The 14,359-nt window shown below is 46.4% G+C and overlaps 1 protein-coding gene across 5 annotated transcripts in view; it reads left to right on the forward strand.

Moving 5' to 3' along the window:
* Positions 1 to 12,956, forward strand: part of UBE2Q2 (ubiquitin conjugating enzyme E2 Q2) — a 41,105-nt gene extending 28,149 nt beyond the window's left edge. For 2 of the 5 annotated variants that reach the window (XM_028742877.2, XM_028742876.2), the window contains exons 9-13: positions 617 to 675; positions 6,459 to 6,507; positions 8,529 to 8,624; positions 9,816 to 9,891; positions 11,281 to 12,956. In XM_028742877.2, coding sequence (XP_028598710.2) covers positions 617 to 675; positions 6,459 to 6,507; positions 8,529 to 8,624; positions 9,816 to 9,891; positions 11,281 to 11,312 — 312 coding nt within the window. In that variant the 3' untranslated portion in view covers positions 11,313 to 12,956. Of the gene's footprint in view, positions 1 to 616; positions 676 to 6,458; positions 6,508 to 8,528; positions 8,625 to 9,815 lie in introns of all 5 variants that reach the window. The other 3 variants (XM_028742878.2, XM_028742880.2, XM_077934559.1) reach the window with 2 other exon arrangements.
* The last annotated feature ends 1,403 nt before the right edge of the window (positions 12,957 to 14,359 follow it).

The following is a 14,359-nucleotide window of genomic DNA, read 5'->3' on the forward strand; positions in this document are numbered from 1 at the left end:
GTTCAAGAAGGACACTGACAAACTGGAACGTGTCCAGAGGAGGGCAACCAAAATGGTCAAAGGCCTGGAAACGATGCCTTATGAGGAACGGCTAAGGGAGCTGGGCATGTTTAGCCTGGAGAAGAGGAGGTTAAGGGGTGATATGATAGCCATGTTCAAATATATAAAAGGATGTCATATAGAGGAGGGAGAAAGGTTGTTTTCTGCTGCTCCAGAGAAGCGGACACGGAGAAATGGATCCAAACTACAAGAAAGAAGATTCCACCTAAACATTAGGAAGAACTTCCTGACAGTAAGAGCTGTTCGACAGTGGAATTTGCTGCCAAGGAGTGTGGTGGAGTCTCCGTCTTTGGAGGTCTTTAAGCAGAGGCTTGACAACCATATGTCAGGAGTGCTCTGATGGTGTTTCCTGCTTGGCAGGGGGTTGGACTCGATGGCCCTTGTGGTCTATTCCAACTCTATGATTCTATGATTCCTTTGAGTACAACTTGGTTGGATACAATCCCATATTGCAAATAAAAATAATTAAAATATAGGACTTCAGAATGCTGTATTTGCAACAGGGCATCAAATTTAGAAAGTTTTTGACTTTTGGATTTACTTTTCTTGTTCTTAGGATAACTTTCCCTTTGATCCTCCATTTGTGAGAGTGGTCTCTCCTGTGCTCACTGGCGGGTAGGTGTTGGTTTTTTTAACACATACACACAAACAAACAAACAAACAAACACAGTGTTTCGTAAGAATAAATCACAAAGCTGTTACATTAACATTTGGGGAGTTATGTTTTAGCACATGGTTCTGTGGCCACCTGATGTTGCACTGGAAGTCTTATGCAGTGCAGACATCTGTCATAGACAGCAGTGACCTAGGAGGTTTCCTAACTTGGCTCTACCAGGATAAGTGTTCTTGTTAGAATCATAGCGTTGGAAGGGACCATGAGGGTCATCTAGTCTAACCCCACAACTGTGCACATTCTTGGGCAGGAAGACAAGCATGGTACAGCTGTTGCAGGTCACTGCAGCAGCTCCCTTGCCATCCATGTCTCTTGGTCCTATGTACCCCATGAGACAGCACCCCAACCTCCCCCTCTAAACACCCCTGTTTACAAGTCCTGGTCATGAGCTCCCAAAGACTGCAATCAGCTAACTAGAACTGTTGTTTTAATGGAATACTGTATTTCCACCCTACAAATGCATTCAAGGCAGCTTACAAATATCCTGAAACAGCAATTGTACAGCAATATCAAATCTAGATAATTTAAAACAGCAATGCCAAAAAAAGACCACCAGGAGCACCAGAAAAACTAAAGCCAGGCTGCCTGTGAGCAGTTATTCCATCAGGTGGCACTGAGGGCAACAATAGAAACCATTTGGGAGGGAGTTTTACAGCTGGGAGTGCAACCCTAGGAAAGCCACTTGCCTCTCTTCCAAGGGTCCTCCAGTGACTGACTCTCCTGCCAGGCTGGTTCATGTAGGAAAAAGCAACCCATAAGGTACCCAGTTGGGACCAGGTTACTTTAAGTCACCTCACTTGCCTGCAATGAGGAGAAGAAGATGAGGCTGACTTACATTAATCTCTCTTTTAAAATGTGTTGCTTATACACAGCCCTCTTCTCTCCAGAGTTTTAATTAATGTTCCCTTGCTGCGCTTGTGCCTTTTGAGAGGCTGGAGCGGGTGTTGAGCACATTCTCCTTTTTTTGCAGCAGCCATAGGCAGGGTGCATGGGCTCATACTGCTTGTGGTGTAACAAGAGTTGTGCTAGATCAGACCAAAGGCCTGTCTTGTCAAGCCTCTTTTTTCCCAGTGGCCATGCAGTTGCTTCTGAAAAGCTTGCAAACAACAACAACAACAACAACAATAATAATAATAATAATAATTTATTATTTATACTCCGCCCATCTGGCTGAGTTTCCCCAGCCACTCTGGGCGGCTCCCAATCAGTGTTAAAAACAGTACAGCGTTACATATTAAAAACTTCCCTGAACAGGGCTGCCTTAAGACATGAGGGCAGTGGCTTTCTCACGCTGTTGGTATTCTGAGGCATCTAGGCATCATGATTTGTATTCAGATTACCTTAGTCCCCTTCCAAAGGCATATTAGCTAGTAGCCATCACCACATTGTGCAGCAGCCAGTTCAAGAGCTGTAACTGTGGTGTGTGGTTTTGTCTATCCTAACACTCCCAGCAGTTAGCTTCCTTGGATGCTCCACCTTCTAGTGTTAGGTGAGAAAGTGGTGAACTTCTCTCTGTCCTGGGAGACCCCACACTCAAATCCCCTGTAGCCTTGAAGCTCGTTGGGTGACACTCACGCTGCAAACCCACAGGTGAAATTGGCAGGATAAAACGGGTGGGGGCAGGGACAGGGAGAGACCATGTTTGTGACACTGGTCTTTTTGTGGGGAGGTCAGCGTAAAGTAACAGACCGACCACTTGGCCGTCAGCGAAGCTGACAAGAATCCACCCCTATAAGGACTATGCCACTTCATAAACCGAGGGCGGAGGGGAATTGAGTTGCAATCTCATGCACTTCTACTGTGTCAAGCCCTGTGCCTTTGGAAAGCTAGCATGTCCATTAATCTCCTTTGCAGAAGGAATTTGCATGGGGCGGCTGAGGGCATGCAAACATGAGATCTCCATACTTGCTTTCTCAAATGGCAGAGTGCCAGGAGCAGTGTTGGCCTTGATATTTCTTCATCTTTAATGGTGGGCTAGCTAAGGCCATGGTACAGCCTGTACCAGTTCTGTAGTCTTTTTGTCACTGGATCTCCGTTGCAAGTACTCCGTGTCATAGAGCCTTGGGACTTTCCTTGTCCAGCAAGCTACGCATCTTTGCATGATTCCCCATCCCCATTTCAACATCATGGAGCTCTAGGAATCAAAAGGAGCTGCCTTTGGTTCTTCTGCACCTTCCCACAGACTTGTTGGGAATAGTAGAGGGAGGGCAGAGTTCCAGCTGAACTCTTGTTGGCTGAGAAACTGTGTGAGGCTGACCTCTCCAAAGTCACCAGCTGATAGGGGGATGTGTGGGTGTGAGAAGAGCAGCAGTGGTTCCCACGGCTGTGTGAGAAGAGTTGCTATCAAAGCAAAGCTCCGTGTTTGTTTGACATTTAAAGGTTTTGGAGAATGGTGGCACCAGACTTTAGTGATGATGCCCCTTTGCCCAAGGAAGGAATCCAGCAATTGGCTGGAAGAATAAAACTTAAAGCCCCCACTCTCTCGATTGCTACTTTCATACACAAGCTTGGCAGAAATGGTTTGTTTTGCATTGCTGTCCATATCAGTTCTGATGCGCGTGCCAAGAGTTGACAGCTTTATCGCTCAGGTGCACAAATTCAGTTCCCACGCGTTGTGACCTGTCCCCGCTCCCGCCTTGTCTTGCCTCCTACTGGAAACCTTGGATACTGTTCTGACTGCAGCATGACTGTCAGTTGCCTGTAAGGACCACCTGGAGTTGGTTTTTGTCGTGCTTCCTTCCAACTTTGGTTCATACCTCCCAGCCGGCTGACTCTGAGAGAAGGTTTGCCCCCTTCCCCCACATTCACACATGACACTGTGAACATAATGAGGCCAGTCTTCGCTGCAGTTGCTAAAGCAGAGGCATAATGATGGATGTTTTGGTGACCAGTTTCTCTGGTCACAGAGACTTGAAAAAATTCAAGCATGATCTAAACTCTGACTTGGTTCAGATGTAACAGGACAACACGGCTTCCTGTTATGTGAATGAGCTGCAGTGACCCTCAGTCTCACAATCCCACTGCCTCCTTTTTCTGCTGGGCTTCTAGGAGGAGATCAGAAGCTTCTGCTTCCCCCTTTAAGTCTGAAACCATGGTTTTGAGCCTGGACTGTCCTCCATATCCAGAGTTTAAACAAACCAGTTTTGCAAAATCTGATATACAGTGGGACCTCGGGTTAAGAACTTAATTCGTTCTGGAGGTCTGTTCTTAACCTGAAACTGTTCTTAACCTGAGGTACCACTTTAGCTAATGAGGCCTCCCGCTGCTGCCACACTGCGATTTCTGTTCTCATCCTGAAGCAAAGTTCTTAACACGAGGTACTATTTCTGGGTTAGTGGAGTCTGTAACCTGAAGCGCCTGTAACCTGAAGCACCTGTAACCCGAGGTACCACTGTAAAGAGAAATGGAGGTTTGCTTAAAAGTGGAACAGCTGCTTCTGATACTTCAGCCACAAAAGAGGGGTCTTGGCGACCTGTACTTAACTTTCATGTGAATGGACTCCTCTTCAACAATATCCAGTTTTAAGCAAGCCTCCATTTCTCTTTACAGTGGTACCTCAGGTTACAGATGCTTCAGGTTACAGACTCCGCTAACCCAGAAATACCGTATTTTTCGCCCTATAGGACGCACCGGCCCATAGGACGCACCTAGCTTTTTGGGGGGGGAAATCAAGGGAAAAAATTTTATTCCCCCCCCCCCCCCAGGTTTGCGCAGCCATCCCCAAGCTAGAAGAGGGAGACGGAGCGCTCCGTCTCCCTCTTCTGCCTTCAGGGACAGCCTCTCTAGCCTCCGTGGGGCAGCGGCTTGCCCCGCTGTCCCCCGAGCTTATGGGGCTGGCGATGGGGAGAAGCAAGCTTGCTTCTCCCCCCCGCCAGCCTCCAGATCAGGTCGGGGAATAGCGGGGTGACGGCACTCTGCCTCCCCACTATCCCCCGAGCTTGTGGGGCTGGCGGGGGGGGGGAGAAGTAAGCTTGCTTCTCCCCCCCCCCGCCAGCCTCCAGATCAGGTGGGGAAATAGCGGGGTGATGGCGCTCCGCCTCCCCGCTATCCCCCGAGCTTATGGGGCTGGCGATGGGGAGAAGCAAGCTTGCTTCTCTCCCCCCCCCCCCGCCAGCCTCCAGATCAGGTTGGCGAATAGCGGGGTGACGGCGCTCCGCCTCCCCGCTATCCCCCGAGCTTATGGGGCTGGCGATGGGGAGAAGCAAGCTTGCTTCTCTCCCCCCGCCCCCGCCAGCCTTCAGATCAGGTCGGGGAATAGCGGGGTGGCGGCGCTCCGCCTCTCCACTATCCCCCGAGCTTGTGGGCTGCAGGCTGCTGCCCGTAAGCTTTGCAAGCCGGCGGGACCTCCCGCGGGCTTGCAAGGCTTGTGGATAGCTTCCTGAAGCCTGGAGAGCGAGAGGGGTCGGTGCGCACCGACCCCTCTCGCTCTCCAGGCTTCAGGGAAAGCCTGCATTCGCCCCATAGGACGCACACACACTTCCCCTTCATTTTTGGAGGGGGAAAAGTGCATCCTATAGGGCGAAAAATACAGTATTACCTTGGGTTAAGAACTTTGCTTCCAGGTTGCCAATGAAAGAAGAAATGTTTGTATTCATTTTATGTTTCCGCTTATGTCCTTATTTATGTTAATATTTTCTTACATTATCTGTTGTCAGTACTTAATTGAAAGCCTCAATAAACACACACACACATTTTAAGGGGGACTAAGCTCTAGATTTGTTCGCATGATGGGAAGCCATGGTTTCCTCTTGCATCTGAACTGGGCCATCATTTAGTAAACTGGCTTTCCTTTGTGGGCTCTTAGCATACATTTTGTAACTGGTGGTAGTGGCCAGCTGGGGGAAGGGTTGATCTGATAGCACTTCCACTCTTGACTCTCTGACATGTATAACTTCAGAATAAATCATGTGAGAGATTAACCAAAGACGACTGTGCTAATTTTCTACTGCAGTTGGAGGGAAGTGAACAAAGGTTAAAAGTGGTGATTGTTTTTAAATGTTTCCTTTGTTGTATTTTCTAAGCCACTGACAAAGAGAACAGCAAAGTGTAACAGTAATAAAATGCACTAAAATGAGGACTGGGTTGTTGTCAGAACAGTGAGTGCGCAGTGATTATGCACAGTTGGCTAACTCTTTCAGTTACATCAGGGCTGATTATAGAGCTGATGCCAAAGGGGTTTAACAGCTGATGCCAAAGGGGTTTAACAGCTGATGCCAAAGGGGTTTAAAGCCATGGATTGAATAGCTTGGATGCCAGGGCCTGGCCCAAGGCTTTTTGGCACCTGAGGCAAACCACAAAATGGCACCCTCCTCCCTGCCAGGGAAGAAGGGGAGAGGGAAGCTCTACACCAGGTCTCACGGGTAGTCTGTTTCTGTTTGATGCTTTGAGTTCACATAGCTTCTCATTTGTACATTCACGAGCTTTTATTGTTTTGTGTCCGGAATAATTCCAATAGACCAAGCCAATGAGGACAGCTTGACTTTGGCTCACCAATATTTAACCTTTTTAATACTCCTTGTCTGAGCGTGCTGTCTAAATGGCTGGCTCCCATCTGAATGACATAAGCAGACAAAACAGTGCTGGGAAGATCCAGATTGTACAACTCAGAATAACCCTTCTGTTGAATATGATTCTAGTACACAAATGCTTGTCTCATAATTAATATGTTAGTCTTTCCAAGGTCTTACTGAAAATCATACTCTAAACTTGCTTTTCTGTCCTGCAGGTATGTTCTCGGTGGAGGTGCATTATGCATGGAGCTGCTTACTAAACAGGTACATGCAGAATCAAAAGTCTTGCTCCAGATTTGTCTGCTCCTATGGAAGTCCTCTGCGACCCCCATTTCCAAATTCTTATAACGTCCAGCTGACTCAGAATGGCATCTTACAGGGCTACTAAAGCAGTTTCTGTGCCAAACTGGGCCTATACCTTGATTGAAATGAATCTAGAAAATCAGTTACCTCCAAGAGTGCCTGAATTGGGTCCACGACCACTCACTCAAGAATGGGAGATTAGCACTGGCCAGTAGTTACTTAGATTTTCTGAATCAAGAGGTGGTTTCTTGAAGAGTGGTTTTACCACTGCCTCCCTCAAGCAGGCAGAGACCGCCCTCTCTTACAAGGAGGCATTAATCACCAGCCAGCTGTCCCCTCCCTGCTAGTTTTTCTCAGCCAAGAGGGACAAGAGTCCACAATGCCCTGACCAATCCAAGCATTTTGTCCACCCTCGATGCCTTCTTTGCTGCCTTCACTGCTACTTAGGTAAGCTCGATGATGCAGCCAGATCTTTCCTCCAGTTGTTTGAGCTGTCTCCCAACTTGTTTAATCACCCTAAGCTCTGGAGGTTACCAGGGAGTCAAATGGGCTCCACGAAGTGGGAGAGAGCAGTCAAGCTGATCATGTCAATGGCCTGAGCCATTCATATATTCCCGAGATTGCCCAGGGCTTCAACAGGAGCGCCAGTCATATCAGCTGCAAAATCCCCCCAAGCCACCTGGAAACCCATTGCATCCATCAACCTCCGAGGACAGACCATCCTCATAGGTCCCCACCTCTGCAGAAGGGAAAGAATGCTGAAAGCCTCAACAGGAAGTGACTGGACCATGACAAGGGTCAATACCCCCCCTTTCAGAGCACCCTGTTCCTGCCCAATGGAAAAAACAACGTTCAGAGTGTGGCCTCCCACCTGCTTTGGCCTGGTGACACGTTGAGACAGTCCCATGGTTATCATGGCAGCCATGAAGTCCTGAGCCACCGCAGAGCCAGTCACCTTGGCATGGGTCCCTCAGAACCAACCGTCTGAGAGTCCTCAACATCAGCTCTGTCAGCTCAGGCAGGGAAACTGCTGAGCAGGAAGGTGGGCAGTAAACCAGCAGAATCCCAATTCTGTCCCTATTGCCCAACGCCTGGAACACACTCTAGATTCTGCCCCGCCCCACCCCCCCCGGCAACTGGACAGTGAGAGAATTTCTTTACACCACAGCAGTTCTCCCTCCCTGACCCTTAAGTCTGGCCTGATGGGGACAACTGGGTGAGATCACCCTGCTCACCCACCCAGGCATCAGTGATACAGACCAGATGGGCTTCCTTACCCACAACCGGATAATGCTTCGAGCTGCATTCATTCATGCTGGCATTCAGCAACAGCAGCTGCAGACCAGGCAGGCTGATATGACAAGCACAGTTCCTCAGGTTGGAGGAGGGGCTGGCACACGACACAGTCCCCTTACCTGGCCTGCCCTACCTCCTGCGCCATACCTCTCCCTACCCTGAACCATTGTGATTGGTTCTCCCCCGCTCCCCTTTTCCCAGGCACACCCCAATAACAGTCCTGAATTTAAAGACAAATAAAAATAATTAAAACAAAAACAGTTTAAAATACAAACTAATCAAAATAAAGTAGCTGAAAACAATTAGAAAGATAGACCAGAACACTAGACTGTGTGTCACAGTAATTCTTTCTTTCCAGCTATAAGTAATGAGATCTGAATATGTTTTTAATTTATTAAACAAACATTGTAATTGTTATGAATTTTCATGGCATTTGGAGACTTGTGTTTACGATTTTATTTTTTGCCTTGCCAGGAAACTTTGACTTTTACTCTTCCTTGCTCCCCTGTAACGTACTCCTATTTCATATTTTCTCCTCTTGTGGCAAATAATTGCCATTTTCAAAAGTTAGAACATCAACCCAAATTAACCTGGTTTAGTGTAGAGAGGTCTGTTTGGGATTGAATGTTTTCTAAAAGACAAGCGGACAAAATGCAGTCCTATTCTGGAATTTTCTTTTTTTTCAGGGTTGGAGTAGTGCCTATTCAACAGAATCTGTCATCATGCAGATCAATGCCACATTAGTCAAAGGAAAAGCCAGAGTACAATTTGGAGCAAATAAGGTAAATACACGCCAGTATTCTTTTTCTAAGTATTCAGTATTCAGTTTCTAAGGGACGCGGGTGGCGCTGTGGGTAAAAGCCTCAGCACCTAGGGCTTGCCGATCGAAAGGTCGGCGGTTCGAATCCCCGCGGCGGGGTGCGCTCCCGCTGCTCGGTCCCAGCGCCTGCCAACCTAGCAGTTCGAAAGCACCCCCGGGTGCAAGTAGATAAATAGGGACCGCTTACCAGCGGGAAGGTAAACGGCGTTTTCGTGTGCTGCGCTGGCTCGCCAGATGCAGCTTTGTCACGCTGGCCACGTGACCCGGAAGTGTCTCTGGACAGCGCTGGCCCCCGGCCTCTTAAGTGAGATGGGCGCACAACCCTAGAGTCTGTCAAGACTGGCCCGTACGGGCAGGGGTACCTTTACCTTTTTTTTATTCTTTTTCTGCTGTTCATGTATTGTGGTAGAACAGCTAGTGTAAGAGCAGTCCTGGTGCCAAATGTATTGCTTTCCTTTCCTTTGGACCACATCAGCAGCAAGGCCGGGGGGGGGGTGTCATCTGGGCCCAGGACTTGCGCCCCAGAGAGGTCACTTTCGTGCCTCCAACGCAGCAAGAACAACATGGGAGGCTGTGGTTATGAATTAAGCTCAGCCTGATTGGCACTTTTTTTCAAAGCTGGAAAAGCACTAGCTAGGCTTGGGGAGGGAGGTGGGGAGCCTCAAGGACCCTGTCAGAGCCCTCCTGCCTCCTTCTCAATGCCACTGCTGCCCCCGGAGCCGCTTCTTGCTCCCTGCCGTGCCTGGGGCAACCAAAAAAGGCTATGAGCGCCACGTGTTGGACTACCCTGGTATGAATGTGTGTGACCCACAGTAAATGATCAAAACAGGCACTCAGTTGGCAATATTTCCTTGGCTAGTTGACTGCAACCCCATACCTGCGAAATAATGTAATGTGTGCTGAAGAATGGTTGTTGGGCTTTGGCGGTTTTTAGATGGGGCTTATTGCAGAAGAGGCCACCCCTGTTCAGGGAACTTAACCATTCCAAGCAACGTTTATGTCCCCCAGGATCCCACCAGTTGGGAAGTCGGGGAAGAAAGACACTTTAAAGAGACTGTGGGGAGAGCCTGTCACCAGCATGCATCCAGGCTGAGTCAGAACTACTCTGTCATGCTTGGGATATGTACTTCAACCATTCATCTCTTTCTTTCAGAACCAATATAACCTAGCAAGAGCACAGCAATCCTATAAATCTCTAGTACAGTTACATGAGAAAAATGGTATGTATGGTATGTATGCATGCTATGGTAAAACACATAGTTGTGTAAGTATAACGTCAGAGGAGAGAAGCCACTCCGCTCCCCATATGCATGTTTTTCGCAGGCAGCCAGAGCTGCGCATAGTCTGGTTCTGTAAACAGCGTAATGGTGTGTTGGGAAGTTGGTCATAACTTAACTCCTACTTCCCTGATACATAAATATAATCGCAACCCCCACCAAGGTTTAATCTGAAAATTAGATCAGCTAATTGATCTCAGTAGACTGGTAGGGCAGCAATTTAAGGTCACACTTTTTGGGGAGGTCTAGTGAATTAAAGAAGTGGGGGAAAGAAGTTAAAATTTACCTTTCTAATAATGAATTGTAGTTTTGATTTGGTTTCATTGTAGATCCTGTCAGGCCTGGTGCTAGTGGTTGACAGCTGTCCCAGGGCCCCTCACGCTGGCCCAACCCAGCTGTGCCACCCTACCACTCTCCTTGCCAGGCTCCCGGACAGCCATTTCAGTATTGAGTAGGCCGTGGTACCACTTCTCTGTTCCCATCTGTGACAGCCAGCTGCCATTTAGCTTCTCCAAAGTGCAATGCAAAGTGCAATGCCCAGCAGACCCACACTGGGGGGAGCTGGAGGCCCATCGGTGGCACCGTACTGAGAGCCCCCTTAAGACTGGTCCTGGTCCTGGTATTAGATACTGGTAATATAAAGGTAGGGGACACAGGTGGCACTGTGGTCTAAACCACTGAGCCTAGGGCTTGCCGATCAGAAGGTCAGCGGTTCGAATCCCTGTGACGGGGTGAGCTCCCGTTGCTCGGTCCCTGCTCCTGCCCACCTAGCAGTTCTAAAGCACGTCAAAGTGCAAGTAGATAAATAGGTACCACTCTGGTGAGAAGGTAAACAGCGTTTCCATGCACTGCTCTGGTTTCACCAGAAGCGGCTTAGTCATGCTGGTCACATGACCCAGAAAAACTGGACAAATGCTGCCTCCCTCAGCCTATAGAGCGAGATGAGCGCCACAACCCCAGTCGTTCGCAACTGGACATAACAGTCGGGTACCTTTACCTTTTAATATAAAGGTGGGTTGATAATTCTTTGCTTGCATGTTTGATCATTAGGACAGTCCGTCAAGTAAATTGTTTCCAAATGTTGCTGGTTTTTGCATAATATCTTCCAGTTGCAGAACTGGATTCCTAAGCACCGAGTTATTTATATGTAGACTGAAACACATTAAACAACTCATGTTGTCTTATGTGGATGCTCAGAACACCTGTCTGCACTGGTGCTTCAACCAAGTATCATGGTATATTATATAGTTATTAAGCACATGTGCAATTACAAAATGGGTGTTGCCACCGCTGCTGCACATTTGTTAATGCCAAATCTTTTTTTATATATACTTCCTGCAGGCTGGTTCACACCTCCTAAAGAAGATGGTTAACATTGTGGACTTTTCATACACTTGGACCAATGTCAGTAAAAGATTTTCCTTCCAACACAGATTCAACTATGAATGCCCCCATAACAGCCATACTGAAGATTCTAGCTCATAGATAACTAGTGGATAATCTGTTGACTGACACATCCAGTATAAGCTACAGCTGTACAATTCTGCTCTTCTGTCAAGTATCTTCAACTGAACAGTTTTAAAACTTTATTGTCCCCATGCATACCAATCCCCACTCCATTTTAGAGTGTGAATCCTTCAAACTGGGCTCTTGGGGTTTACAAAAACGCCAGTCATTAAGATCTCCCCCCTTTTGTATGCACTTATTTGTTTTTCCAAACTGCAGACAACTGCAATTTATTTTATTTAAAGCCAACCAAGTTGAATAAAGTTAGTTTAATAATATGTTACAACGTTTCTAGGTCTCATTAAATCAGACTCCTTCCTCCTCCCCTTGGTCTATAACTGAGAGCATTCATAGTATTGCCAAATTTGATGTAAAACTTTCCTTCTTCTTTCATGGCTGTATTGAAGATATGAGCTGTTTCTGGGCAGAGGTGCCCTTGAGGTGCCCTGCTGCTTCAGCAGAGCCAGGCTGTGCCAAGAGAACTTTGTGACTAGTCATATCCACTGGGGCATCGGTTTTTTGCTGGGCTACTTTGCTACTTGTTGGCTCTTGTTGGCTCCTTTGAAAGGAGGAGCCATAGATATAAAGCTTGAAGTTATTTAAAATACTAGAAACCTTCTTAGGCATTCGATTCTATTAACGGGTTGTTGCAATCATTTGTAGAGTAATGAACTTTAAAAAGCAATTGGCAGAAATCAAGAAGACACTCCTTTGAAAATGTTTTTTTAAACAAAAGCAACAGTAACAAGTCCCAGGGATCACTTGATTCAGAGTTTTTTTTTAAGAAGGTTACTATAGTTGTGACCATGGTTTCGTTGGACAACTAATGGGGAACTGCTCTTCCATTTAGGAAATGAATCTGGATCTGTAGCTGCTGTGGGTCGGGAACTGCTATAACATTGCCTTACCTTTTTTAAAAAAATCAGGTGTGATTTTTATTTTTTGGTAGCTGAAATTGACTAGACCTTTTTGTTCACAGGAAATAAGGGTATAAGCACTTTTTTGGGGGGAGGGGGGGTCTCCAGAAATGTCTCTGCCCCTCAGCCCTCCTTCTTGACCTTGGAGAAAAAAATCCTAAATTTGTGCTTTTTTGTGCCCAGGCATTTGGTCACATATGCTGTTTTTGTTTGGATTTTTTTAGCTTGGAGGATTGGATTAGAAGGATTTGGCCTGGTCAAAGACTGTTTCATGCAGTCTTTTAGGGAGTGGATGACTTCCAGCTTCCCTGCTTGTTTGATTGTACATATTATTCCAGTGAAATCCTGTTAGCAGGCATAAGGCAGAGGCCGAATTCTGTAAGCATTTCTGCAGCTCCTTTTCAAAGCTGAGGCTAAAACTTTGAATACATTATTGAATTCTTTAGTATTCTAATGGACAAGCAGAATGACAGGTGCACACTTGGCTTGCTTTTTATTGTTTCTGAGTTTCATTTTTCATTGCAGAATTATTTAGCAGTGTACGGTAATCTGTAAACTTGCATCAAGTTTATGAATAAAGAACCATTTTAAGAATTCTGTTTGTCACTTTATTTCTGGAAGGAGTCTGCTTTCAATGACTGAGTGGTATCTTGCAGCTGATGTTTTGTAAACATGAGAAATGGCACACAGTACTAAAAAGGTGATCTACTATGCTGTACACTAATACAATAGTTTTAAAAGCATAATACCAATCTTTAGTAGTGGTGTTTAAGCCCATAGTGTGGTATTCAACCCATGAGTAGACCCACTGAAGTAAATCGATATGGCTAACATAGGCTCATTAGTTTCAATGGGCCTGCATAAAAGCTGCATGTTCACATTTGCAAACGAAGAAGCTAAGTTATTGTCTTTTTTGTCACTGAATTAGAAACTAGAAAAAACCAAAAGCATGAATCACAACTTGGTGAAAGTGAGAGAGCACTGTGATAATTTTAAATGACCTACTTCTCACTCAAAAGCTCTCATGAAGAGTTGGTTTTGTCTTTCAGTCTCACACATAACATTCTGTGATACAGATTCATATAGACATGAAATTAGTGACTGAAGTAATTTTGAAGCTTTGTTGGCTGCTTTAAAGAAAATATTTGAAGCTGTTTGTCTGCAGTCTGAGACAATGAATGCAAAAGTAGAAACCAGAGAGCCATGCAGGGTTTGGGGGGTCTTCAGGTTACTCAGGGTGGAGTCCCCTCAGTGCCCCACAAAACCTAAATTGCTTCGGCAGGGGGAAAGTTCCCTCCGGCCCCCGAGGGGGAAAAAATCCTTGACAGCAGGAAACCGTGTACAGATTTATTATATGGGGCATTTTAGTTTCAAGAAAAGTTAAGTAAAGGGACATCATAGAGGTGTGTGAAATTATGTATGGCATGGAGAAAGTGTATGCAGTATCTTGTGATACGGAACCTGGGGCCCCAATGCAGCATAGTATCTGAGGATTCAGGACAAACACACAGTGCTATGCACTTTGTCCCTTCAAGAGGTAGTGATTCCCACCAGCTTGGATACACACACACACCCCTCCACTGTCAAAGACAGTATGCCTTGAAATACTGGTTTCTGGGATTCATGGGGAGGTGAGTAGTGAGCCAGAATACTGGGCCAGTAGACAGCAAAATGTTGGCCTATTTTGAAGACTGCAATCTTGTCCCTTCTTAGTCTTCTCCAAGCTAAATATATCCAGTTCCTTCAGATACCCCTTATAGGAATTTTCTAGTCAACACACGGCTGCAACTACATCCCAGGGTGGTTCTCATGATAAAATTGGGGGGGGGGGGGGGGGGAAGGACCTTGACCTTCTTGGAAGAAAAGTGGGATACAAGTGTAATGCATGAAGTCTCACTTGTGCACAATTTCCTCTACTTTGATTGAAATTGAAATACTTTATTGTCACTTGTACAACTTGTATACAGTGAGATTGCACGAGCACAGGCAAAGCATGA

This window comes from Podarcis muralis, chromosome 9 (assembly GCF_964188315.1).
Source record: "Podarcis muralis chromosome 9, rPodMur119.hap1.1, whole genome shotgun sequence".
Lineage (NCBI taxonomy): Eukaryota > Metazoa > Chordata > Lepidosauria > Squamata > Lacertidae > Podarcis > Podarcis muralis.